Source organism: Berghia stephanieae, chromosome 12, assembly GCF_034508935.2.
Source record: "Berghia stephanieae isolate SIO BIC M18660-M18661 chromosome 12, UCSD_Bste_1.3, whole genome shotgun sequence".
NCBI lineage: Eukaryota > Metazoa > Mollusca > Gastropoda > Nudibranchia > Aeolidiidae > Berghia > Berghia stephanieae.
In genome coordinates, this window is record NC_088371.1 from 40,781,320 (window position 1) to 40,808,885 (window position 27,566).

Sequence of the window (27,566 nt, forward strand, 5' to 3'; positions counted from 1 at the left end):
CGAATCATAGTAGTCTGTGGTACGAATCAAGGAAGAAACCGAGAATCAACTCGACATTGATGAACGTGTCGTCAATTTTATATTATACTAGTGAGGTTCATAATCTCGTTGTATAAATGTCGCGTCAATTGCGTATAATTAACTATAGTCACTAAAATTTATTGCTACCCTTTGGGCAAGACATGTAATTTGTTTATTGTAAAGTATCGGCCGTGAGATCTAACCCCCACCCCAGCTATTTAACTGTTTGTCGTACAAAGACACTAATTAATTATTAAAAGAAACAGAAAGATAAGAACAATTAGCCTCTTTCGACATGAAGTGCGGCTATGTGGTCTAGTGGTATGACACTCGCTTTCGGATCGGAAGGTCCTGGGTTCGAGCCTCGCTCGGCTCATAGTTGAGTCCTTGGAAAAGACTCTTTACTCACATTCTCTCACCGTACTCAGGTGTAAAATGAGTACCTGGCCATTAAAAGCGTTTTCTTTGTCCGAAAAATTGTAATATCGCCTAACAGGCGTCATGTCTCGTCCTACATGTTAAATGTTGCTGTTGACCAGGGACCCCTTGTAAAGCGCATTGAGCACGTTAAGTGGATATTGCGCTATATAAATGCTCAATTAAATTAAGTCATTTGTAGCTGATCATATCAAAATGGTGTTATGTCAATAATGCGGTCCCGATGCTTACAGTTAAGATTGAATACTGAGTATTATGATACACTTTTGATTTTGGGGAAAACCCAATTTACTCAGACTGTAACGTAAGAGAAAATAATATTACAAGGTGTCTAGTCTATCTAATAATAAATTTTAAAAAATGACGGAGCATGCACTGGTGTAAGATAAAGATCTGAACAAGTGTGTATGAAATGTGTCAGACAAAGCAAGAAAAAAAAAAAAATACCAAAAAAAAAAAAATAAAAAATAAAAAAAAAAAAATCAGTCTACCTACCTCAACTGGGGATCGAACCTAAGACCTCCTGGTTACGGGTCAGACGTGCTACCATTACACCACAGAGGCTCCCGACACCTATACCGTCTATTTCATAATCCTTTAAAAAAACGAAGTGACTATTCTCACCCCCCTAGTCTAGTCTTCATAATAGTAGTCCACAATTGTTGTATGTTTAATCCAAAGGTTGTAATGCAGTAATTTGTTAAGTTTCTTGTCACAAGTTGCACAATTAAAAAAAAAAAATCAATCAAATCCAAATCGCAAAAAGCCGGCGACGTTTTCTTTCGTTAATCCAATCGGCCGGGGGGGGGGGGGGGGGGGATGAGAATAGAGGCAGCCATAAAAAAAAAACCAAACAGTTAAATAAAAAAAATAATAAATAAATAAATAAAAAAAAAAAATCAAAACTAGCAGTTCAAGATTTCTGTTTTCTCCGGCTCGTATCTGGTTTTCACTAAAAATAGATTTCGTCGTGAAATGATAAACTGACGTCAAAGATAATTCTTAATGTCACATGGTTACATTTTAGAACCAATCATTGATAAATATAATTCTACCACAGGATTTTATGAATCTGAGCCGACGAGTAAGTTTATGCAGGTCTGACATCCGAACCCACTTATGGGCCTGGTTCAACATTGTTGTATTGGACAATGTTTTATGTCATTCTTTAAAATTTCCATTACAAGAAATTTATTCAATCATTTATTGATCAATAATTTTACATCAAGTCCATAATAGGATTCAGTAGTCTGATGTGACGCCGCCCGGCAACGTCGGCCATCTTGGTTCTAAACAAAGAAAATCATTACTTTATATTCTTCATGCTGGCTAGAACTTTCATATGTCTTGTGATCAGAATGTGTCAAAGTCAAAACATGATCAGATTTATTGGGTTTTTTCCTCTGGATACCCTTTATGCCCGTCGGAGAAATATTTCATACGGGCGTCCGCCATTGTTCCGATAGTTTAGAGCCAGTGTTACTAAGTTACCATGCGTCATTAGGAAGGACGTGACGTTACGACTGTTGAAGAGTATTGCGTTAGGTTATCAGACCTGAAAATAAATACACTTTGCTTCGCATAACACCAGTAACATTTACTATTATTCTTTTTTTTAAAAAGAATTCCGTCAAAGGGAAGCAACTCATTAAAAATTACCAAATTCACATTTTTACAGAATGATTTCCCTTTACTCCATTTAATCAGATCAAATAAACCAAGCGACGTGAAAAGGAGGGGTTGAAATATTTCGATTTGTGCAGGTTATTCTATTCCGCTCATATGTAAATTGTTATGGGCAGCAACTGTTATTGTTGCTACGACGGAAATGACGCTTGACATTTAGCATCAATTAGTAATAGAGGTGTATTTATGACGAGGGTCTCCGATAGCTCATTTGGTAGAGCACTCGCTTCGCAGGCAAAAGGGACCGGGATCGATCCAGGGTGCAGTCGAGATTTTATCTGACCCCCCCCCCCCCCCCCCCTGTTCAACTATAGTGATCTGGCGGAAAATGCTTTGCGATTGCCTAGCGTCCTATCCAAAGGATGGCAATGCGCGGAGAAGTTTCCCTATGTGGTTTTGACTTGTTGGCTGGCGCGAGGTCCAGAGACGCATGCGCACAACCAACATGAAGTTCTCTCTCTAATAACTTTTCCGCCGGTGCCGTCACAGACTATGGGTGACGTCCAATCAAGGGACGCTACTCTTCCGCTAATCTCAGTCCCTATGGTTGGGGCATGTCTGTCGCAGACCTGATGAAACACTGATGAGAAAGGCTCTGCGATGGACAACCCAAGTAAAGAGGAAGCGAGGCCGCCCCAAGGAGACTTGGAGACGTACTGTAGAGAGGGACCTAAAACACAGAGGTCTGTCTGTTCCTCGAGATGACACCAAGAATATCCTGCTGACAGGACTAGGTGGAGACCCTAGAAGAAAAAAAAATCTCGACTTTATCCAGGATCGAACAAGGTTCATTTCAGTGTGAAGCGAGTGCTCTACATACTGAGCTCTCGGGACCTCCAATATCAATGAAAATACTAGATGTGTATGTGTTACTTATGGATACTTACTTATGGATACTTATGGATTGTTTCCAGCACAGGTCCTTATAGGTCCTCTTCGCCAGACTCTATTTCTTCATTGTCTTTGTGATTTAAGTTTCTTCCGGTCTTACAATCTAAAGCGCATTTATAATTGTACTATTATGTACCCATCGCTTTCAAACGGTATTAAAATGGAAATGGTTTAGATGTTTTAAAGTGAGTTTATAGGGTTTTTTTTGTTGTTTTTTTTTTTTTTTGTTTTTTTTTTAAAGAGGCATTGACAGCTTAAACTGACCATAAAGGGCTCGCTGGACCTGGGTCAAGATTTTCAATGTTTTACTGAGGAAGGGAATAAATACTAGTTGATAAACCAGATCCTAGCAACAACAACAAAAATAAATAAAGATAAATGTTCACACTTCTCGTCATTTCAACTTTGTAGTCCCTTTATTTTTTGGTCCTATTTCTTTCTTTCTTCTTTGTTTTTTGTTGTTTTTTTTTTGTTGGTTGTTTGTATTTGTTTTTTGTTTTTTGGGTTGTTTGTGTTTTTTTTTTTTTATTTTTTTTTTTTTTTGGTTTGTACCTTTTTTTAAATTATTTCATTTTGTTGGTTTTTCTTTTTGTTTTCTTGTTGTTTTTAGATGTTTTTTAATAGTTTTTTTTTTTTTGTATTGTTTTGTTTGCTTGTTTGTTTTGTAAATCTCCTTTACCCCCGACATAATTCCGTTTGACGGTACCAGCGAGTAATTAAAAACAGTCTAAGGGAAACAACTGAAAATTAATTTACTTAAGTTATATATTTAAAGGATTGTTTCCCTTTATCCATAAAATTCATTTTATTTATTTATTTATTTATTTATTTATTTATTTATTTATTTATTTATTTATTTATTTATTTATTTATTTATTTATTTATTTATTTATATATATATCTATTTATTCATTTATTTATTCATTTGTTTATTCACTTACGGATTCATTTATTTAATTTATTATTCATTCATTTTTTCATGTATTCATGTATTTAGATGTAATAAAAGCGGATTCTCCATTCACTAGGTGTTACTATTTTGTATTATTTAAAACATGTCGGACATCCATGTTACAATTTTGATATGATTTAAATACTAGGTAAACTTACTCAAACATTGTTCATAATCAACTATGGTTAATCGGTTAACTGCCGTAATCTGGAAAGACACGTATTTAAAGAGTTGGCCAGAAAACTCGTTCTCCAAATACCGATCAAATTAAATGACTCTCATAATGACAAAAAAAAACTCTCAAACCTGGGAATTCGCAAGGTCTTCTTTATAGCACCAGATCTGAGAGATTTTGCCATAATGAGGGTAATTTAATTAATACGACGATATTGGAAGAACCAGTTTTATGGCCAAATTTTTAAATACATGTTTTTCAAGAGTTCGTTAGTTTAGCTGGTTAATCAATAAGCCTATAATTTGCATCCAGTTATCAGTCTTGCTCATGGAAATTTGATATTGCATGCAGAGAATTTGCGATGTCGTATTGCTATGGCCTGCGAGTTATAACTTTTCAAACCTTTTTATCCCGAAATTCCTCAGATTTTACAATTTCTTGGAAACAGTGGATTCGAAATTTGGGGGCGGGGCTTATGACAACTTTCTGTTTCTTTTCATGTCATTCTTATATTTCTTATTCATACAGATGGCCTAGAATAAGTGTGTTATTTTGGGTACCTTACTTCTCTGCACATTTTGTGGGTTTTTATTGTCGAGGTTAATTTTTTGAAGTTGCGAAAGTTTGTTTCATTTTTTCTTGAGTCATAGTCACGTCATGATGTAGTAGTCTTTAAATAGCACACATACCACGTGATCAAACACCTTATTTCAAGATGGCGTCGTTCCTGGCTGTTCCACTAAAGAAAACATACAAAGTTGATCTTATTGCTCCTTTAAAAGGATTTATAAAAAATACATTTACCCAAGCAGACCCAGATGTTATTAACCATGCATTGCCTGAGTTTGATAACCTCAGGAATTCCATGATTACAAAGTCTGTGGACAAACATGACTCTGCTTTGGACGTCCTGTACCGGTGAGTTTTGGTTTTCTTTTCAATTTTCAGTTGACTTGCTCAAGTCACTTTTACATTGGAATAAGGTTCTGTGCTCCTGTGGGGCACACGACAAACGACGACTTAAGGTCTTTTCAAATTTGAGCCATGAGAAACAGTTGCTTTTATTTTCAAAGTAAAATAAAAACGCTGCTGCTGTAAACGAATGTTTTTGCTTACTTCCGTCCCAAGGGAACATCAGCACTCAGCCAGTACCAGTACCAGGACCAGACAAGGCTCAAAATAACAAAGCAACATATTATTATTATCATCATCATAAACAACAAACTCAAACCTCCAGCGTTAGTTTAAGTTTATAAGTAATTGTGTGAAATTAAATAGAATAGGACGTTTTCTCTACTCTCTCTCTCTCTCTCTCTCACTCTCTCTCTCTCTCTCTCTCTCTCTCACTCTCTCTTTCTCTCTCTCTCTCTCACTCTCTCTTTCTCTCTCTCTCTTTCTCTCTCTCTCTCTCTCTCACACACACACACACACACTCTCTCTCTCTCTCTTAAACAGATACACACACACGAACAATACATATTTTATGCTAATAATATCTTTAAAAAAGTTTAATTGTTGAGTCTCATGATTTCTGAAAGGTAGCGTCAATTGCCAAGGACCTTGACAATTGTCAAATCGTCAATTGCCAAGGACCGTGTCAGTTCATCAACTACGCATGTGTACTTTTAACTGCCACGGAGTACCTTAAGTGTCACGAAGTGATGTATTGCCACATATAGTGATGTTATTAATATTAATTAATACTCTCTTTTACTCTCTCTCTCTCTCTCTCTCTCTCTCTCTCTCTCTCTCTCTCTCTCTCTGTCATTTTCTCTTTTTTTCTCTCTCACACACTATCTCTCTTTCTGTCTGTCATTTTCTCTTTTCCCTCCCTGTGCCATTTTTTCCTTTGTGTGTGTATTTCTCTGTCATTTCCTCCTCTCTCTCTCTCTCTCTCTCTCTCTCTCTCTCTCTCTCTCTCTCTCTCTCTCTCTCTCTCTCTCTCTGTGTCATTTTCTCTTTTTTTCTCTCTCACACACTATCTCTCTTTCTGTCTGTCATTTTCTCTTTTCCCTCCCTGTGCCATTTTTTCCTTTGTGTGTGTATTTCTCTGTCATTTCCTCCTCTCTCTCTCTCTCTCTCTCTCTCTCTCTCTCTCTCTCTCTCTCTTTCTTTCTCTCTCTCTTTCTTTCTCTCTCTCTCTTTCTCTCTCTCCCTCTCTCTCTCTCTCTCTCTCTCTCTCTCTCTCTCTCTCATATTTCCTCTTTTTGTCACGGACCTTGCCAGTTGGTAAATCGTCAACTATTTAGAATTAACTGCCACGGATTGATCTTGTTGCACAAATGTTTTACGTTAATTGTTCCTTATTAAGACGATGTGCAGTATATTTCCTTTAGAAAAAGGAAATCTTACTTTTTTAAATTTTTATTTTTTAATCTAGGACTTGACAGGGATTTGCCACTTCATTCTTCTGGGTTGTTTTTTTTTTTGCTGAATCCGAAATCAACAGCAATTTTTGTTTTGATTTTAATATTATTTTAACTTGTCTTGGAATTCGTGAAAAGACATAATAATTAAAAACAAATGCCAACAAGTTTTGACTCGATCCTTTCCACAACGATTGACAAGGAATGAGTGAATGGCATGGAAGAAAGTAGAAAGTGATGTGATTCGAGATTCGTATGCGCGCAAATCGAGGCTCGACTGAAATCACCACATGCAGCTGAAGAGTTCCAATTTGACTCCATGGCAGTTGATGAACCGTCAACTACCAAGGACTCACTCCTTGGCAATTAACACTTCCTTTCTGAAAAGTTATGTTAATAAATTATCCATAAATTATATAGGACTGCAGGAGAAATAGTATATTTAAGTATAAAAGATGCTAAACTAAAGTGGTTAAAGTTGCCCACATAGAATGTCATTTGTAATGTTTGGGCGGGCTGAACCATCTTGCCACATTGGAAGGTGTTTGTCATTTGTCTGCCATACTGAGCTTACAACTGTTGAGAAGGACTGATGATTTATATATAGTAAAAATTGGAGAACTACGTGTTTTGCAGCAGCAGGGGATGAGAGAGTGACAGCCATATCCTACCAGTCACAATTCTGCACATGCAACAATATCGCACTGTATGGGGTGCCATGTGTAAATAAAATAAACAAATACAAATCATTTTCATTCTGCTTTTCGTGATTCTATGTGGACTTCGAACAAAATGTTTGTGTGTGTGTGTGTGTGAGAAACTTGTGTGATACCAAAAAAACTATTGTAAAGCACCTCTGAGCACTATTTGTGGATACTGGCACTATATCAACTAATAATTATAATAATATAATAAAAAATCAAACCATGAATGTGTAATTTAAAAATACAGTATTCGTCAGACTGACTTATCACAATAGATGATCGATGGTATCTTCAACACGTAAGATTTCATATTCAAGCACCAGAATTAGAACAGACTAAACTGACATTCACTGACGTTGTGAATTATTAAGACAAAATGGGTTTTATTTTTTAATCAAGAGAGAAGAGTTTCGGTGGGAAATGAAACAATCCCAGGACCAGAGTCAACAGTCGGCTTTTTTCAGCTTTGTCTGCCCTGATAGCTCAGTTGGTAGAGCATTCGCTTCACAGTCAAAGGGACTGAGATCAATCTCAATGGTAGTCAAGATTGATTTATTTTTTTACCCCCCCCCCCCCCTTCCACTCAGCAGTGATGGGTAGCTAGGTCTATTACTATTGGACCTGGTGGGAAGTACTTTGCTATATGCTTTGCAATTGGTATTGTCCGTTTCATGTTACAGTTATAGTGAAATCAGGATAAATTCTGGCTCCCCGGCCTAACGGCTCAGAAGAACTACTTTTTAAAATTATTATTCGGAATATATCTGGTCTCATATTTTATATTTCAGATATTACGACCAGTTGCAGGCCATTTCTGATAAACTCCCCATCACTGAAAATCAGGTAAACTAGGACTAAGACTGCATTTTGGTTTTTTGTTCTGTTTGGGTATTTTGTGTGTGTGTGTGTATGTATTTTTTTGTCTTTGTTGGGTTTTTTTTGTATGTTGTTGTTGTTTGTTTTTTCAATTCACAATAACATGAAGGCTGATTCAATCTGTTAATCTATAACAGCCGAGTGCTTTAAATAGAATAAGACTATTGTGATCAACTCATGATAAACTCCGAATGGATCTTTTTTATTATTATTATTATTTAATCAATCAGTGTCAGGTTTTATTCAGTAATAAATTTAAAATAGACAATACAAAATAAATGTGATCAGTCAATGCTATCGTCTCAATCAATGGGTTTTTATTTTAATTTGTTTCTTCCTATTTCAGAACCGTGTTCAATTTAAATGGAGAGATGCCTTTGACGAGGGGTCCTTCTTGTCTGGAAAAAGAACTTTGGGTGATTAATTATTTTTATTATTATTTTACAGATAAAATAGAAGGAAAAAAAAACAAAAATACTTGTTTCCCTTTGTTAATCTTAGTCGAATATTTATCATAAAAGTCTCTCTTGAAAAAAACAAAAACAAAAAAAACTTGACAGATATCCCAGCAATCAGTTTTACTGCAGTGTTGCAATTGCAATGTAAACAATGAAAAGAAATTAAGTGAGTAGGAAAGTACCAGAAGACAACAGAGAATAAAAACTTTGTGGCAGCGTTGGGGGCTAGAACCCGTGACCTTACTGGTACAACATCTCCGCCTGGCCGTGGAGGTCGTGACTCCGCTGTATGAACTATCCATGACCCCGACAATAGAAAAAAGGAGCAGCAAGACTTTTCCGTCAAATATCTGTCTTCTTTTTTTTTTTTTTTTTAAGGGTTTTACGGCGCTTGCAACACATTAAGGTTATATCAGCGCCAGTAAAAAGGAAGAAAATGGGATAGTAAATAGTTCTAGAATTACAATAAAGCATCCAAGAAAAGGGAAGACAAAGGGGAATTCAAATTAGAAACAGGTGTAGATTCCAAAAGCACTCTATCAAAGTACTTAGTTTGAGATCACTAAAAGTCTCATCCAGACACAAGCACCGGTCCCCGCTAAGAGGAACACACTCAAATGTTTTACAAATCATATATAATATAAAGAAAGCATAATACAGTGCATAACAGAGAGATGATTTACAATGAAAAAAATATCTCCCAAAACTAACTATACATTCGACTGCTTCCCTCTCAGCCAGGGCATCTGGCCAGGATCAGGACAAAACCAAGTAATCTCATTCCAAGACAAAGACAGAAAGCATGTTGGAAAACAGATATAAGGGGATAGAAGACACAGTATGCACCCCCCTGCCCACTATGGGAGGTCAGGTATCAGTGTCTTTGAGTGTATGAGTGAGAATATGATGAACAAATATCTCTGTCTCGATTTGGTAATCTGAGAATAATTTAAAGAATAAAACATTGGACTGTTAATGTGTATGGAAATGACCACCACATGTCACAGGATTTTGATTTTTGACCAGCAAATTAAAACAAGGACCAGAGCATGTATTGTACAATAATCCAAACACACCACTGTTTTGGGCCACTACGGTTTTGTACGCTAGGGCATCCTGTTTTAGCTCTTTGAAAAGTTGGACGCTATGGATTAATCTGTCTTCAGTTTCAATTATTATTATTGTCAACCTGGGTAGGGAGATACGTACTTTAGATTCATTCAATGCATTAGGGTTTCAGATGGTGTTTGAACATTGAAAAGTGAGGAAGTTTAGCCACAAGATGAACCCATAATAACTTTTATTCCGTATTTACTATACACTTTATTCTTTACATTATGTAAGTGTCTGAACAAACAATTATTCAATTCTACCACAGTCAGTTTTATTTCATTTAGACTTTCAATGTTGTGACAATTGAGATCTCATGATACTCACAACACTTAATTTTGAGATAGAATTGATGAAAATTGATGGGCTTTAGTTGTCAAATAAAAAATTATGCTAAATTCAAAATTTGTGACCCTCCGTCTCAAAACGGTATTATGTCGGGATGATTCAGACCCCAAAAAGTGAATTTAAAGATAGATTGATGAGAAATTGGAGCTTAGAAGATTTTGCAATGCAAGAAATAGTCTTTATACTCCAGCATAACGTAGAGAAATTAAACCCAAGTTGGATATTTGTGGCTATGAATTCAATTTCCCTTACCGAATGGATCCCGACATAATACCGATTCGATACGGTGGGTCACATTTATGCCCAAAGGGTATATTAATTAATTAATTATTTGAATTGATTCAATTATCGGTATTGAAAATCAAAGTTCCCAGTCATTATTTTATTCATTCCATCGATGTCAATCTTCATCTCATCTGACAGCTATCTCTGCCTTGTCCTATGAGAAAGTGTGCATGCTGTTCAACGTTGCCTCCCTTCAATCCCAGATAGCATCAGTCCAAAACCACGACAACAACGACGGCCTCAAACAAACGGTCAAACTCTTTCAGGTAATGTTTTGTACAGACTTGTGTAGATTTTTTGTATTTATAGTTATTGATTAATTATTATTAATTGAGCTTTTATATAGAGCAATATCCACTAAACGTGCTCAAAGCGCTTTACGAGGGGTCCCTGACCAACAGCAACACGTAACATGCAGAATGAGACATGCCGCCTGTCAGGCGATACTACAATTTTTCCCCGGACAGAGATAACGCTGTTAACGACCAGGTATTCATTTTACTTGGAATTATTATTGAAATTACTTACTTAGCAATAGACTACATCTATCCAAAGTCTATTGCTATTGTCTATTTAATGCTATAGAAACCGGGATCAACTCCAGCCCCCAATAGCTACTTGGCTTTGAAGGACAATACTGTTTACCTCTCCATTCTAGTTTTTAGTCAAATTGTGACAAGTCATTTTCCCTTTGCATTCTGATTCTGACCGTAAGACCAAAGAATTGCAATAATATTGAAAGGAATATTTGTATAAATAATGTAATTTTATTCAGAAATGCTTTTTCTGATCAAATTGGCTCTGTCCTAAGGCATTTTGAAGTGACAACGCATTCTTTTTTTATTGTTTGGTTTTAATGCTGTGGTTTTTTAGAAAAATCATGGACAGTTTTGTTTGTTTGTTTGTTTGTGGTGTTTGGCGGATCTAGTCTTTCAAAAATAATCTATTTGGTCTTTTAAAAAGTGTGTAAATCAAAGACTCTTTACCGCTTTCTCTTTTGTTTTTCTCTATTTTTGTTTTGTTTTGGTTTGAATCTATAGGAGGGAGGGTCTGCATACATATTGTATGTATGTGTGTGTGTGTGTTATGTCCCTTAGCTAGTGTACTAGCACCACATTTGTGTCGAGTAATCTGAGCTGGAGTAGAAAAGACTGCACTCAATATCTGAAAACTATCACCACCGCTGCTTACTACTTTCTTATCCATTGATGGCCGTTAGCTGTTTTCACAATGTGTGCCAGTTATTCATATATGCCCATTGATCATGAGTGGTTATGCTAGCCTGTGTCAATATTGACTTAGGCCTGCTGTTGTGTTATGACCTCGCTCGACCAGCTAGCAGTAGAGCATGGTGTCTCTGTATCTCTCTCTCTCTCTCTCTCTCTCTCTCTCTCTCTCTCTCTCTCTCTCTCTCTCTCTCTCTCTCTCTCTCTCTCTCTCTCTCTCTCTCTCTCTCTCTTCTCTCTCTCTCTCTCCTCTCTCTTCCCCCCCCCCCCCCCCCCCCACACACACACACACTCGGCCCATGTTTACATTGTGACAAGTCAAGTTTGGACTAAAAAAGGATTTAAATGTATTTGATTGATACAGACTTGCTGGAAGAGAGAGAGAGAAGGGGGGGGGGGGGTAATACTGTATCCTCTCTCTCTCTCTCTCTCTCTCTCTCTCTCTCTCTCTCTCTATATATATATATATATATATATATATATATATATATATATATATATATATATATATATATATATATATGTATATTTATATATATATTTACTGAGGGGCAGGCAGTTTGGCTTAGCGGTACCGGTATGGCTTTGCTTTGAAAGGTATCAAGTTCGACTACCTACTGCGCCGTTTTAGCTCTTTGAAAAGTGGGCTTAAATCAGACCTGTCCAGTACGACGAAATATCCTTAGAAATACAAATTTTTTGTCTCCAGCTACAGAGCTGTATAGGTCTCTTTGACTCAATAAATCTTGTTGAAAAGGAAAGTTTAGCTCCTCAGATCCTATTTTTAGGACTATGGAGCATTTTTGGATCATGCTGAGAGCAAAATATTTATTTTTAAAGCTATTTAAAGTGAAGTTTTCCATATTTTTTTTTCATTGGAAACTACGAATTTTTGAATTTTCAAGTTGGCAGCCCTGCTTAACCTTCTCCTTACTGGGTGGGGATCCTGGCCTCCCATAGTGGACAGGGAGGTACATGCTGTGTCTTCTATCCCCCCATACCCGTTTTCCAATTGTTTCCTGTCATTGTCTTGGAATGAGATTACTTAGTTTTGTCCTGACCCTTGCCGGAGTTCCTTGGCTGGGAGGGAAACAGTCGAATGTATTGTTATAGTTTTGGGAGATGATATTTTTTTCCTTTTAAATCATCTCTCTGTTATGCATTGTATTATGTTTAGTTTACCTATTATATTATATGATTTGTAAACATTTGAGTGTTTTCCTCTTAGTTGGGACCTGTGCTTGTGTCTGGATGAGACTTTTAGGTGATCTCAAACTAAGTACTTTGATGGTGTGCTCTTGGAATCTACATCTGTTTCCTATTTGAACAAATTCCCCTTTGTCTTACCTTTTCTTGGGTGCTTTAATTGAATTCTATAACTTTTTACTATCCTATTTCTTCCTTTTTACTGGCGCTGATATGACCTTAATGTGTTGCAAGCGCCGTAAAACCCTTAAAAACATAAAAACATAAACAACCTTCTCCTTACCACCCATAGGAAAATCGTCACATTCGTTGCAATGCAACAAGCACTTTTCTTAATCTGATTTCATTTTGTTATAGTTAGTTATAGCCACAAAAACGTGACATTGTCGTGCAGAGCTCAATTCTCTGAGCAAAATATAGAATATACTCGTTGCTAATCTGTTTGAAACTAATCTATTTTTGTGTTGGGTGAGTATGAAGTTTTGGGGTAATGAAACTAGCTGGTAAGGAGAGAGTTTAATAGTCCCTTGAGGCCCATGGAGTTGGAGTTTATCCCAGTTTCTATAGCGTGAAATGGACAATAGCAATTGCTTGATATCCTTTGGATAGGACACTAGTCTATCGCAAAGTACTTTCCACCATATCTAACACACCCAGCTACCCATTCACTGCTGGGTGGACAGGGGGGGAGGGGTCAGATAAAATCTCGACTGCACCAGGGATCGATCTTGGTCTCTTTGTGTGTGAAGCGAGTGCTCTACCGACTGAGCTATTTGGACCCCCCTTGAAAAGTGGGTTGCTATGAATAGAGTATTTTAAAAATTAATTTCATGAATTTTTAAATCTTTTCATTCGTCCCTTGCAGCTTTCCAGCGGTATCTTCGGTCACCTGAAGGACAATGTCCTGTCCCAAGTCCAGCAGGATCCGACCCCCGACCTCAACCCTGACACCCTCAGTGCCCTCAGCGCCATCATGCTGGCCCAGGCACAGGAGTCTATTTATAGAAAAGCAACTCAAGGTATCCAATTAGGGAGGGAGCAGGGGCTGGGGTCAGCATACATGCCGAATCTTACGAATTTTTCGTAATTTTACGAATTTTAGACACATTTCATGGCCAGATATGAAATTTTATGGAAAATTACGAATTTTTAATTCTTAGTAATACTTAAATGACAATAAAAAAATTTAAAAAATAATGATAAGGAGAAGAAGAAGAAGAACTACTACTACTACTACTACTACTACTACTACTACTACTACTACTACTACTACTACTACTACTACTACTACTACTACTACTATTACTACTACTATAATAATGATGATAATAATAATAATAATATTGTGGTTGTTCATACACAATTTCAGAAATTACGAATTTCCTTGTCAAATTACTAAAAATTTACATTAAAATGACTAAATTTGAAGTTTTTAATTTGGCAAGTCTGTGTCCGATAAAAGGTCTGAGAAAGTGTGTGTGAAACAGTGCCAGACGAAGCAAGAAAGTTTCCCAAAAATCAGCCTTCCTTGACTCTCAGGATCGAACCTCAGATCTCTTTATTACCAGTGGTAATCAGGAGGTATGGGGTTCGATCCCCAGTCAAGGCATGCAGAATTTTTGGGGATGGATTTTAAAAAAAATTTTTTTGTATTTTTCTTTCTTGTTTTGGCACTGTTTCTATACTATACACACTTTCTCAGATTTTCAACTCAAGGTATTGATGATGATCATGATATATTTCTGTCATGCTGTTCACTTCATTGAAATTTCTCTCTCTCTTTCTCTCTCTCTCTCTCTCTCTCTCTCTCTCTCTCTCTCTCTCTCTCTCTCTCTCTCTCTCTCTCTCTCTCTCTCTCCCTCTCTCTCTCCCTCTCACTCTCTCTCTCTCACTCTCTCTCTCTCTCTCTCTCTCTCACTCTCTCTCTCTCTCTCTCTCTCTTTCTTTCTCTCTCTCTTTTGTTTTTTTTTCTTGGTTTTTTAAATAGTTTATCAGGATTTACAAAGAAGGTTTTGACATTTGTGCAGAGGTGTGACCTTGACATATGTCACTTGCTTTGGGGAATATGTTTTCTATTTTTTTTAGGATTTTTGCTTTGTTTCCCAAATTCAACCCTCTTTTTTTTTAACATAAGAATCAAATCTTTACAATATCTATATGTTTAGATTTGATCCCGACTTGAATTTTAAATGTTGCAAGTGCCATGAATTAACCGTGTGTGAGCGGGTGGTTGGATGGGAGCATCACCCTTGAATCATATACCTATGATGTTCGCATGGGTGTACGATCCGATAGTGATGTCGTTTCTTCTTCTCTTTACTAGCCTATCCTGCTTCTTTGGTTTGTGATTGTATTTTTGACAGGGGATATTTTTTTTTCTGTAAATCTTCTGCCTGTTTGTTCTTGGTTATTTACAATTTAGCTTATATCTTTAGGTTATGATTTTGATTTATATTTGTACTATTTTTTGTTAGATTGCTTGTTTTTTTGTTTCAGCGGTCTCTCATATAACCTCAATTGTGTTGGAAGAGACCTAAAGCAACAAACAACAAAAAAACAAACAAAAATTAACGTTGTGAAGGTCTATATTTTGCTCAAAATATCCTACATAATAAAAAGTGTTCACTATTTTCACAATTATCCAATAGGCCCGTTTGTCTAGCTTGACTCACGAGTATGTATACAAGTATCATAAACAAAACATGGTGTTTACATTTATTAAGAGATGTCTAATCATTGGACAGCAACTAATCATGTGATCAACGGTTTGGTTGGATGAGAACCTGGAATGCAGATCGTTCCCAGTAAGAACAGAATTTTGACATTTACTTTTTCTGCTCTCCACAGACAAGATGAAAGAGGCCATGGTGGCCAAGTTGGCCTTCCAGACATCCGAGTTGTACTCGGACGCCATGAAGTTGATGCAGCTGGGTTCTATCCGAGACATCTGGCCCAAGGACTGGATTCCCACCGTGGTGATGAAGCAGGCGGCCTTCCACGGCATGGCCGAGTTCTACCAGAGTTGCGTGGCTCAACAGACCAAGAGTTACGGGGAGGAAATAGCTCGACTGAAGGTTTGTTTGTTTGTTTGTTCATTTTTGAATATGAAATTTTAATTTATAATCGTCTCACTCCCCAGTGAAAGATTCTATTTTAAAAATCATTAGAACGCTTGCTCGTATGATAAATTAATAGATTTTTTGCCAAACAATGTGCACTTCTCAGTATTGTTGTAACTATTTCACCAGCTATCCATATAGAGGGGGGGGGGGGCACTCGCCTCATTCTCAAAGGGATCGAGATCATTCACACTTTTTCAGAGACAAATGAAACCAAAACCACTAATAATATCGCACAGTTGTTTAGGTAGAGGATTATTTTGGAAAAAAGTACATGGATTATGTATGTATGTATGTAGGCATGTATATGCGATGGTATGCTGGTTTGTATGTCTGTCTGCATGTATGTATGTACACCCATTTCTTTTGTATACATGTGTAGAAACAATGTTCAAGCGTGTATGTTCGTGTATGGCTGTGTCTGTAATGTAAACGTGTTGATGTTCATACCATGAACCAAACTGAGCATTGTTTACCTCACATGAATTGCCTTTAATTTGGACAATAAAGATTATTATTATTATTATTATTATTATTAAATTTATAAGGTGTCTGTGTGCTGTAGTCATGGCGACAATTCGTCACCACAAAGTTCTTGTGATTTGATGGAACAATTGAATTTCCTTTGTTGAATTGATGAAGTTTATCTAGTCAAATCCATCATATCTTATATGTGTCAGTACATGACATAATCAGTCGGAAGGTGAACATTTTGGATTTGCAATTTTTCTGAAAGAATATCCTCCCCATTTTAATCTGTATTTGACGTAAATCGGGTGATTTTTCATGAAGTTATGGTCAGATGTATGGGAAAGGTCTCCAGCAACTTTTCTCAAATTTCATACTTTTTCAACTTGACTATCTGTAAGAAATATTTAGAAGTTAAATTAAGCTTTGATATTTCCCGTGGATGTACAAAAAGGGTTGATTTAATCATTTATGACAAGAACTCATTTTTGATTTAAAAAATGACATTCTAACTAAACTTGTCAATATCTCAGTTCAAACCTTTTGTTCCATCCGACTGATTATGTCATTCACTGTAACAAATAAATGCAGTTTTTATTCACACATTGTTGCCAAATCATCCACTGAGAAGGATATCTTTGAATAGAATGAATATTTAGCCTATTTTCTCTTTTAATCCATGTATGATTTGGCATATAAGTTGGAATGCCTTATCAATCTTTTATTTTTGTGATGAAATATTTATAAACTATTTCATCAGATTTAATTTTTCCTGTTCACGACTAACAATAAGCGAGAAAGAGGAAAAAAGGACGCCCAAAGACTAGATGGTTGGATAAGGTAAAGGATGATATGAATGAACTGGGCCTAGAGGAAGATGATGCTATGACCCGAGATGCATGGAGATGTGGCATTCATTATGGCAACCCTGCAAAATGTGGGATACGGTGAAAGAAAAAGAAGATTCATGAAATATCCTACATTATCTCTCTTTTTTTTTCCTCAGCATGCTCAAGAGTTGCTTAATGCCTCTCAGACAAGAGGCGGGGTCACGTTCAGTTTCCGCAATGAGCAGGGCAAAGTTCAAAGGGCATTGGAGTCGGCCAAGAAAGACAACGACTTCATCTACCACGACAAGATCCCGGAACTCAACACGTTGCCACTCATCGGCAAGGCCGCGGTGGCCAAGCCAACGGCCATCACGCACCCGATGGGGGCCAAATTCACGGACCTGTTTGAAAAATTGGTGCCGTTGCCCGTGCAAGAAGCCCTGACGGCGTTCGAGAGTCGCAAATCTCAGGTTGTTAACATGGAGGTGGGAAGATTGAGGGAGGCTACTCAGCTTATTAACAGGTGAGTTGGGGAGGGGGGGGGGGGGGAATAGAAAGACACAGCACAGGAGATTGCATACCTGCCAACCCTTCCAATTCAGAATCATTCCTATTTTCACTCTTCCTTTTCCATAATTCCGACTTTGTCTCTAAAATTCCGATTTTCAAAAATAATGATTATGATGATGGTAAGGAGAAAAAAATGGAGGGAAGGGGGGGGGGGGGGGTTAATAAGATGAATTTTTTAAAAATGATTGCCAAAAGGGGATTAAGTAAGATAATTAAATGCACTCCTTTCCCCATTCCATTGCCTAATACTTGTGATATGTAGTTTTGTCAACCGTGTCCGAATACTGTCATTATGTGATTGGTGGCAAAGTTGGTCGTCATTCTGATACATAATTGTCCATTGTTAAGAAATTCCTATTTTTTGTCTCAAGTGGTTTTGACAATTTACATATTAACGAAAGTGGTTTTGACAATTTACATAATAACGAAAGTGTTTTCGACAATTTGCTTATTAACGAAAGTGGTTTTGACAATTTACATATTAACGAAAGTGGTTTTGACAATTTACATATTAACGAAAGTGGTTTTGACAATTTACATATTAACGAAGGATTGTTGTCATGAAATAAGATTAATTTCAAACCTCTCGCTCTCTCTTTTCTATACCAACAGTGTCCTGGCATCTCTGAACCTTCCGGCTGCCATTGAGGACCTCACCGGTGAAGGAGTGCCACAGTCTCTACTGGAGAAGGCCCAGCAAATCCAAGAGCTGGGAGGTCTCGGTCGGATTGATCAGCTGATGAGTGAACTACCCGATCTACTGAATAGGAACAGGGAGATTCTCAACGAGGTACGATTACATATTTAAATCAAATTAGATTGAGCTTTATATAGCGCAATATCCACTAAATGTGCTCAAAGCGCTTCACAAGGGGTCCCCTGTCAACAGCAACATTTAACATGTAGGACAGGACATGACGCCTGTTAGGCGATATTACAATTTTTCGGACAAAGACAAAGCTGTTAACGGCCAGGTACTCATTTTACACCTGAGTACAGTGAGAGAATGTTAGTAAAGAGCTTTATCCAAGAACTCAACTATGCGCCGAGCGAGGCTCGAACCCAGAACCTTCCGATCCGAAAGCGAGTGTCATACCACTAGACCATATAGCCGCACCCATTGCTTCTCAAGAGATTTGTTTCCCTTTTAACTCTGACCTACCAAGCCAAGGGAAATAACTCTTATGAATAACTGACCGTATTTCACAAAATGATTTACCATATCGGAGAAGTGAGTGGAGCAGGCACTTATGTTGATAGTAACAAGAGATGAAGTGAGTAGGAAAGTACCAGAAGACATTAGAGAATAAAAATTTTGCAGCGGTGATGGGGGAGGGGATCATGGATAGCTCATATGGTAGAGTCACGCTCTCCCCGGCCAGGCGGAGTTGTCTTACCAGTAAGGTCACGGGTTCAAACCCCCCATCACCGCCGCGAAATTTTTATTCTCTATTGTCTTCTGGCACTTTCCTACTCACTTCATCTCTTGTTTTTTACTGTATCAGTACCATTGATGAAACCCTAATCAAAAGGATATTTTCAAATCATGTTTGTGACGAGTACAACATTAGGAAAATATTAATAATGACAAAAAAATATAAGAATACCAATTTTGAATGTGCAATATCCACTAAACATGCTCAAAGCGCTTTACAAGAAATCCTTAGCAAACAGCAACACTTAACATTTAGGATGAGACGTGACGCCTGTTTGGCAATATTACAATTTTTTTCCAACAGAGACACCACTGTTATGGCCAGGTACTCATTTTTCACCTAAGTAAAGTGAGAGAATATGAGTAAAGGGTCTTTTCCAAGGACTAGACTATGGACCACTTAGAGCTGATCTCGAACCCTTGACCTTCTAGTCCGAAGACGAGTCATACCATTAGACCACATATCCACACCCATTCTGGATGGTGTAATTTATTTTTGTAGTCATTAGTAAAGTGAAAATCTCTTTCTCTATCTTTTGTTGTTTTCAGAGTATGAAGAGCCTGGACGACGAGGAGAAATCAGACCAGCAGCTCCGTGACCAATTCAAGGAGCGCTGGAGTCGCACGGCCTCGGGCTCCCTGACCAAACCCATGAGAGAGGAGGCCAACAAGTACAAGTCCATACTGGACACGGCCATCCACGCCGACTCCATCGTCAGACAGAAATACGACGCACACAAAAATGCCATTTCTCTTCTGTCTAGACCAAAGGTGGGACAATTGATTTTTGTTTTTTTTAAAAATTGTATTTTGAACTCTTTTGTTTATTACGAATATAAAAATTGTTGAGAGTTTTTGTGTTGTTTTTTCTCCAGTTAGCTTTCCTTTACTTTCCCAGATGATGTAAACCACTTTATACAATATGGAAGGGTTGGTAAAAGAAAACAGGTGTGATAAAAACCATGTGAAATTTTCATTGATAATATTTTTCCCCGACCACCACAGACAGTTTCCAACCGAATTCTGACCTCTTGGTCCCTGTGTTCAAATTTCCAACCTCAAAAATCAAGGCTGAATTTCCAACATTTTTCCGAAATTACCAGCCCACCTGGCCAGGTGTGTTCCTCTTAGTAGGGATCTGTGCTCGTGTCTGGATGAGACTTTTAGGTTATCTCAAACTAAGTACATCAATGGTATGCTCTTGAAATCGACACCAATTCCCTGTTTTCTTGGGTTCTTTATTGTAATTCTAGAGCTTTTTACTATCCCATATTCTCCTTCTTTACTGGTGTTGATATGACCTAAATGTGTTGCAAGTGCTGTAAAACCCTTAATCTTAAAAACAAACAAATCGACACCAAGTGACCTTTTCATGTTGGTATCGATAACCCGCACGTTGGATGAATATTTTTAATTGCAATTTATTCGTTTTGCTCATTAGGTACTTTATTAAAATATTTGATGAGAAAAATAGGCATGGAGCCAGATGAAAGCAGAGAATGAAAAGTTTGAAAGCCGTTTTCTTGTGTGGCTGGATAGCTTAATCGCTTGTGTGACCGCTCGCTGTCCTCTCTCTTCTGGCCAGGCAGAGGGTGTCACGTCAATAGGATTCAAAAGTCTGATGTCACGTCCGTCCAGCAACCAGCAGCTTGGTTGTAAACAAAGAAAATTGGTATTTTTTATTCTTCATGCTGGCTAGAACTTTTTCACATGTCATTTGATCAGAATGTATAAAAGTCAAAACATGATCAGATTTATAATGTTTTACTCCTCTGGATACACTTTTATGCTCGTCGGAGAAGGGCGTCCGCCATTGTTCCGATAGTTTAGAACCAGTTACTAAGGTACTGTGCATCACTACGAGGGAAGTGATGTCACGACTGTTGAACCCTATTGGAACCTGAGTTTGTCACTGACCCCGTGACTTTTTATTATCTGTTTACATCTGGCACTTCTCCATACCCTATTCTTCTCATCATCATTGATACAAGTGCCCATGCCACACTTTTTCTCAATTTTATTAAAAGATACAATTTTATTCTTCAACCCTCATTTCTTTCATCAACGTCACAACAGAGTGAGTTGGAAGCAGCTCTCCCATCAGCCAATGCTGCGGCCTCTCTCCAAAACAGCCCTGTTGTACAGAATCTACGAGATTTGATTGAACAGGTAAGTGTTTGTTTGTCTGTTGCTTTAGGTCTCTTCCAACACAATTGAGGTTATATGAGAGACCGCTGAAACAAAAAAACAAGCAATCTAACAAAAATAGTACAAATGTAAATCAAAATCATAACCTAAAGATATCATAAGCTAAATTATAAATAACCAAGAACAAACAGGCAGAAGATTTACAGAAAAAAAATATCCCCTGTCAAAAATACAATCACAAACCAAAGAAGCAGGATAGGCTAGTAAAGAGAAGAAGAAACGACATCACTATCGGATCGTACACCCATGCGAACATCATAGGTATATGATTCAAGGGTGATGCTCCCATCCAACCACCCGCAGGTAAGTGTTGATGAAATTTATTTTTTGCCTGGTGCCAATATACATACAGTTCACTCTGGATAATCGCAACACTTTGGATCAGTGAAAATGTTTGCGATTAACCAAAGTTGCAATTAACCCAAATTGAGTTTCCTGTCCCTTATTGCAACATTTTAAACATATACGGTAAACTCGAACCAGTTGTTGTAAATGTTGTTCTTTGTCCACCTAAGAACAATTTGATTGAAACAAAAACCATATGGCAGCCCTGTATAGATTTGTCAACCAAAAGCAGCTATGATGTAAGCCGACATCTTATTCAGATTGGATTAACTTTCACTCCTTTGTTCTCAACATTTGTAAGAGTCAAAGAGATTAGCCGTGATGAGAGACAATAAGCTCTCACCAAACTCGCTGGTCACAATGCACAGTTGTCAAAGGAAATCGCCCAGTTTCTCTTTACAACTGTCATTGTCCACCTGTTGTCAAGACTATGCCCAGCTCCCTCCCCTCCTATTTAATGATCACAGATGATATCACAAACCCATAGTGCAAAGCCCTGCCCTCTTTTGACTCTAAGAGAGTGGTGGCACACTACTGTTGCATTAAATCCTGCTCACTCTTGATTCTGCAACCTGTCACGATTTCATCCATATATTTGATGGAGTCCAGATAAATAATGTGTGGCCATGTAATATTATATTTTTATTATTTTCAATATTCAGGTCAACACAATGAAGGCAGAGAGAGACGTTATGGAGTCTGAACTGAAGGAGGCACAGTTTGATATGAGTACGTTTTCTCACAATATATTTTTCTTCCTCTTTTTGTCATGGGTGTGAGAGTTGTGAATTTGATATCTATTAGTATCTGGTTTGGGGGGGGGGGGGGTTGGAGGTCGGAGGTCGGTTGATAGAGCATTCGCTTCACGCGCAAAGGGACCAAGATTGACCCCCTCCCCCTCTCTCTTTCTCTCTCCACCCAGCAGTGAATGGGTGTTATTGGCTGAGAAGGGTATTGAGTCGGAACCGTTCCATTCATTTTTTTTGTTCATTACTTTTTAGTCCACAGTTTCTATCAGTTTTTTATCGCTATCTCTTCTCTTGCGTTTTGTTTTTAACCCTCTTCTTACCACCTGCATCAAAATCGTCACATTTGTTACAGAACAATATACATTTTTCTTATTCATATTTATTTTGTACATTACAAACTTTGAAGAATGATCTTTGTTTAATTTATAAGACCATAAAGTTTTACCCCGTGTGGTGTCCGGGGTCCCTCAACTGAGAGGGTCAAGAATAGCCCAACGCCAAGCCAGCGTGTCGTAAAAGGCGACTAATGGTGTGTGATTCCCCCATCTTTGAGTCACCTGGTCCTCCAGGTTGGGGGTTGGCAAAGGGTTAACACCCCTTTCCGTTAAACTCAAACCGTTACAGAAACACAGACAGACAAACTAAATCCTTTTTTTAGCTTGGGCGACCGAAGAGTTTCTGGAATTACAGAATTTATGAAGGACAACAGACAAAGCCGAAAGGACTCTGCTGACCCGATGACGTCTTCGCCAAACAAGCAGCTTCGAATCGCGTCGTGGAACGTTCGCACCATGTATGAAGCAGGAAAAAGCTCTCAAGTTGTGACTGAGATGAGAAGATACAGGCTGCATATACTTGGAGTAAGCGAAACCCACTGGATACAATCCGGACAGAAACACCTCAAGTCTGGGGAGAAGATTTTATATTCAGGGAGAGGGGACGGGATTCATACACAGGGAGTAGGAATAATTCTAAGCAAGTTTGCCCAGAAGTCACTGAGAGGATGGGAACAATGCGGAGAAAGGATCATCATGGCGTCCTTTACAACACGGAGTAAGAAGATCAACATGAACATTGTACAGATCTATGCCCCAACAAATGATGCAATAGATGAGGACAAAGATACATTTTATGGTCTGCTACAACAAGTCATTGACAAGTTGCCAAGGAAAGACATCAACATATTGATGGGAGATGCTAATGCAAAAGTGGGACAGGATAACGTAGGCTATGAAGGTATCATGGGACGTCATGGCATGGGAGAAATGAATGATAATGGAGAGAGATTTGCAAATTTCTGTGCATTCAACAGTTTGGTGATTGGAGGATCAGTGTTCCCCCATAAGAGGATCCATAAAGCAACTTGGGTCTCACCAGATGGTGTGACAGAGAATCAGATTGATCATTTTTGTATCTCTCGTAGATTCAGACGTTCATTGGAAGATGTGACAGTACGGAGAGGGGCAGATGTTGGATCAGACCACCACCTGCTATTGGCAAAGCTTAAGCTCCGACTCAGAAAACACGGGGCCAGATCACATACAAGAAGAAAATTCGAGGTGAATGCACTTGATGGGGAAAAGAATGAGGAATTCAAACTACAATTGAGTAATAGATTCCAACCTCTTACTGAGCTCGAGGAGGACATAGATGTAGAGTCACATTGGGCAAAGGTCAAGGAAGTCTACATAACAACTTGCCACGAGGTATTGGGGGTAAAGAAATCGGAACATAAAGAATGGATAAGTCCAACCACCTTGGACCTTATTGAAAAGAGGAGAACAAGGAAGGAACAAGTGAATGCAAGCCGAACAAGGGCTTCAAGACTGGATGCACAAGAGCAGTATCGAGCCATAGCTAAGGAAGTCAAAAGATCTGTGAAGAAAGACAAGGAAGCATTCATGAACAGACTTGCAGAGAAAGCAGAAGCAGCAGCGACTGGAGGACACATGAGGATCCTTTATCAAACTACCAAGACACTTGCTGGAAAATATGGGAAACCAGAGGTACCAGTCAAAGACAAAGATGGGAAAACTATTTTTGGAAAAGAGGCTCAATCTGAACGATGGAGGGAACATTTCAACTGCCTTCTGAACAGACCACCACCAGACAACCAGCCAGAAATTTTGCCTGCAAGGAATGAGCTACCAATTAGCTGTGATCCACCATCGATAGCAGAGATTGTGGGTGCCATTAACAAGATGAAAAGGGGGAAAGCTGCTGGACCAGACCAGATTCCACCGGAGGCTCTAAAAGTTGATGCGAAAAGAAATGCTGAGGCCCTGCACCCACTATTTGAGAGAATCTGGAATGACGGGATATTCCCAAAGGATTGGAAGGAAGGACATCTTATCAAGCTTCCAAAGAAAGGGGACCTCAGTAATTGTAATAATTATCGAGGCATCACTCTTCTTTCTATCCCAGGAAAGGTTTTCAACCGTATTATTTTAGAGAGAATTAAGAATGCAACAGATGCTAAACTGCGGGACGAACAGGCAGGTTTTCGGAAAAACCGTTCAACCACCGACCAGATTGCCTCTCTGCGAATCATAGTAGAACAGTCTATAGAATGGAACTCTCCTCTTATTGTCAACTTTCTGGATTACGAGAAGGCTTTCGACAGTATTGACAGAGCAACATTGTGGAAAATTCTGGCACATTATGGACTCCCTGAAAAGATAGTAAACCTCATTAAGGAAATGTATGAAGGATCAAGTTGCAGGGTTGTACATGAAGATCAGCTTACTGACAGCTTTGAAATTAAGACTGGTGTCAAGCAGGGATGCTTGCTCTCACCATTCCTGTTCATCCTTGCCATTGATTGGCTAATGAAGGAAACCTCCAAAGGAGAAGAAATGGGATACAGTGGACCCCCTGGACACAGTTGGATGATCTGGATTTTGCAGATGATCTGGCTCTTCTGTCCCACACCCAGGACCAGATGCAAGCAAAAACCACAATTATAAACAGCCTCTCGGAATCAATTGGTCTAAGAATTCACCCTGCAAAGTCAAAGGTCTTGAGGATAGGTACGCGTCAAAGGGAGCAGATCAAAGTAAAAGATCAGGAACTCGAAGATATAGACACTTTCTGCTATCTCGGAAGTATAATTGACAAGGATGGAGGCACGGAAGCAGAGGTGAAAGCACGAATAGGAAAGGCACAGGCTGCATTCACATCTTTGAACAGAGTTTGGAGAACTAAAGATATCTCCCTTCAACTAAAGCTAAGACTTTTCAACTCAAACGTGAAGTCTGTCCTACTGTATGGATGTGAAACTTGGAACGCATCACAGGCATGTATAAGGAGGGTACAGATTTTCGTAAACAGGTGCATGCGTAAGCTACTCAGAATAAAATGGATGGATAGAATAAAAAATGAAGAAGTATGGAAAAGAACACAGCAGAAACCAGTGGGAGAGGATATAGGAAGAAGACGGTGGAGGTGGATTGGACACACGCTTAGAAAGAATGACTCAACTATAACAAAGAAAGTATTGGACTGGAACCCTCAGGGCAGAAGATCAAGGGGAAGGCCACGAGGAACATGGAGAAGAATTAAAGAAGCTGATATACAGAGAAGTGGTAAGACCTGGAATGAGATAAAAAAGTTGGCTCAGGATAGAGAAGGATGGAAACTGTTTGTCTGTGGCCTATACCCTGACCCAGGGTGAAAAAGGCAATGATGATGATAAAGTTTTATTGTAGAGAGATTGTTTGAGTTTAAAAAATCAATTTTTTTCTGCTGGGTAAGCCTGCCATTTTGGGGAAATGCTGACAAGGATCGTTAAGGAAAGAGTTGATTTCTACCAATACAGGGTGCGTTGAAAAGAATTAAAGAGAAGGCACTCGTCTACTTTATATTTTTAAAAAGAGTTTAAATTGATGACTGATTTGTAATCAATTTGCTTAAACTGCAATAGAAATACATTACATTCAACATATATATTTTGTAATATCATAGGGGTGGCGTGGGTCAGCGGTACGGTCTTTGCTTCGTACCCGAAAGGTACCGAGTTCGATCACCCACTGCTGCGCTGTGTGGCCTTGAGCAAGTCACCTCGCCTTAACTCAATTTGTGGTGCTGCACTGCGGCTGATAACTGGGTTATTCCAGTCTTCCCTTGGAATAGACCCTAGAGACAAATTTCCCCTATGGGATAAATAAAGGGAATTTTATTCATTTATTTATGTTTTTTAAAGAAAGAAAAATACGAAGAAAAAAAAACTATCCCAAAAATTAAGTCGAGGGATTTTTTTTCTTCTTGTATTTTTCTTTCTTTGTTGCCTTGTCCGGCACCTTTTATGCAGACTTGTCCAGGTCTTTATGTTACACTTCCAGCTCCAGCTTTTATAAACCCAAATTATAAATTAAGTTTGTTGAATTTGAATTTTGTTTAAACTGGATTTTACCCCCCCCAATAATCATTTTGATTTCATGGACGACCAGGTGCCAAATTCCTGTCATCCCTGGCAGAGGACGGTGCCATTAACGAGGAGGCGTTGTCAGCCACGGAGCTTGATAAGATCTATTCCCCTCTTAGAGACCAGGTGTCTGACAGTATCCGTCGGCAAGAAACTGTCTTGTCATCTATTCAAGTAAGTCACAGTTATATATATATATATATATATATTTATGAGTGTTGGTGGGTACTCGTAGGTAGGAAAGTGCCCGTTAATGATGGTTAGAGCTAATATAGAATGCAAATTGTCACTCACATTTTTTCAACACTAATCACCAATACACAACGAAACCAAGATCAAGCAATTAGTTTGGAGTAAGAACTTTTCTACGGACATTACTAAGGATTACGCGGACTGAAGACGTGTAAGACACAGAAACGAATCGTCTCGGCCACAAAAAATGTGAGTGACAATTTGCATTCTATATATATATATATATATATATATATATATATATATTTATGAGTGTTGGTGGGTACTTGTAGGTACAAAAGTGCTCGATAATGGTGGTTAGAGCTAATATATAATGTAAATTTTCACTCACATTTTTTGCCGAGACGACTCGTTTCTGTGTTTTTCCTTTAATTCACACTTCTTCAGTCGGCATAATCCATTCTGTCATGACATGACAGAATGGA

General features: G+C 38.3%; 1 protein-coding gene across 2 annotated transcripts in view; it reads left to right on the plus strand.

Moving 5' to 3' along the window:
- Positions 1 to 4,850: 4,850 nt before the first annotated feature.
- LOC144958149 (programmed cell death 6-interacting protein-like) overlaps positions 4,851 to 27,566 on the plus strand; it is a 35,790-nt gene continuing 13,074 nt past the window's right edge. The window contains exons 1-12 of one of the 2 annotated variants that reach the window (XM_078889904.1): positions 4,851 to 5,081; positions 8,022 to 8,076; positions 8,456 to 8,525; positions 10,449 to 10,576; positions 13,608 to 13,761; positions 15,590 to 15,816; positions 17,336 to 17,682; positions 18,342 to 18,519; positions 19,714 to 19,935; positions 21,241 to 21,333; positions 22,380 to 22,446; positions 26,915 to 27,063. In XM_078889904.1, the coding sequence (XP_078746030.1) occupies positions 4,879 to 5,081; positions 8,022 to 8,076; positions 8,456 to 8,525; positions 10,449 to 10,576; positions 13,608 to 13,761; positions 15,590 to 15,816; positions 17,336 to 17,682; positions 18,342 to 18,519; positions 19,714 to 19,935; positions 21,241 to 21,333; positions 22,380 to 22,446; positions 26,915 to 27,063 (1,893 nt within the window). In that variant the 5' untranslated portion in view covers positions 4,851 to 4,878. The remainder of the gene's footprint in view (positions 5,082 to 8,021; positions 8,077 to 8,455; positions 8,526 to 10,448; positions 10,577 to 13,607; positions 13,762 to 15,589; positions 15,817 to 17,335; positions 17,683 to 18,341; positions 18,520 to 19,713; positions 19,936 to 21,240; positions 21,334 to 22,379; positions 22,447 to 26,914; positions 27,064 to 27,566) is intronic. The other variant, XM_078889905.1, reaches the window with a different exon arrangement.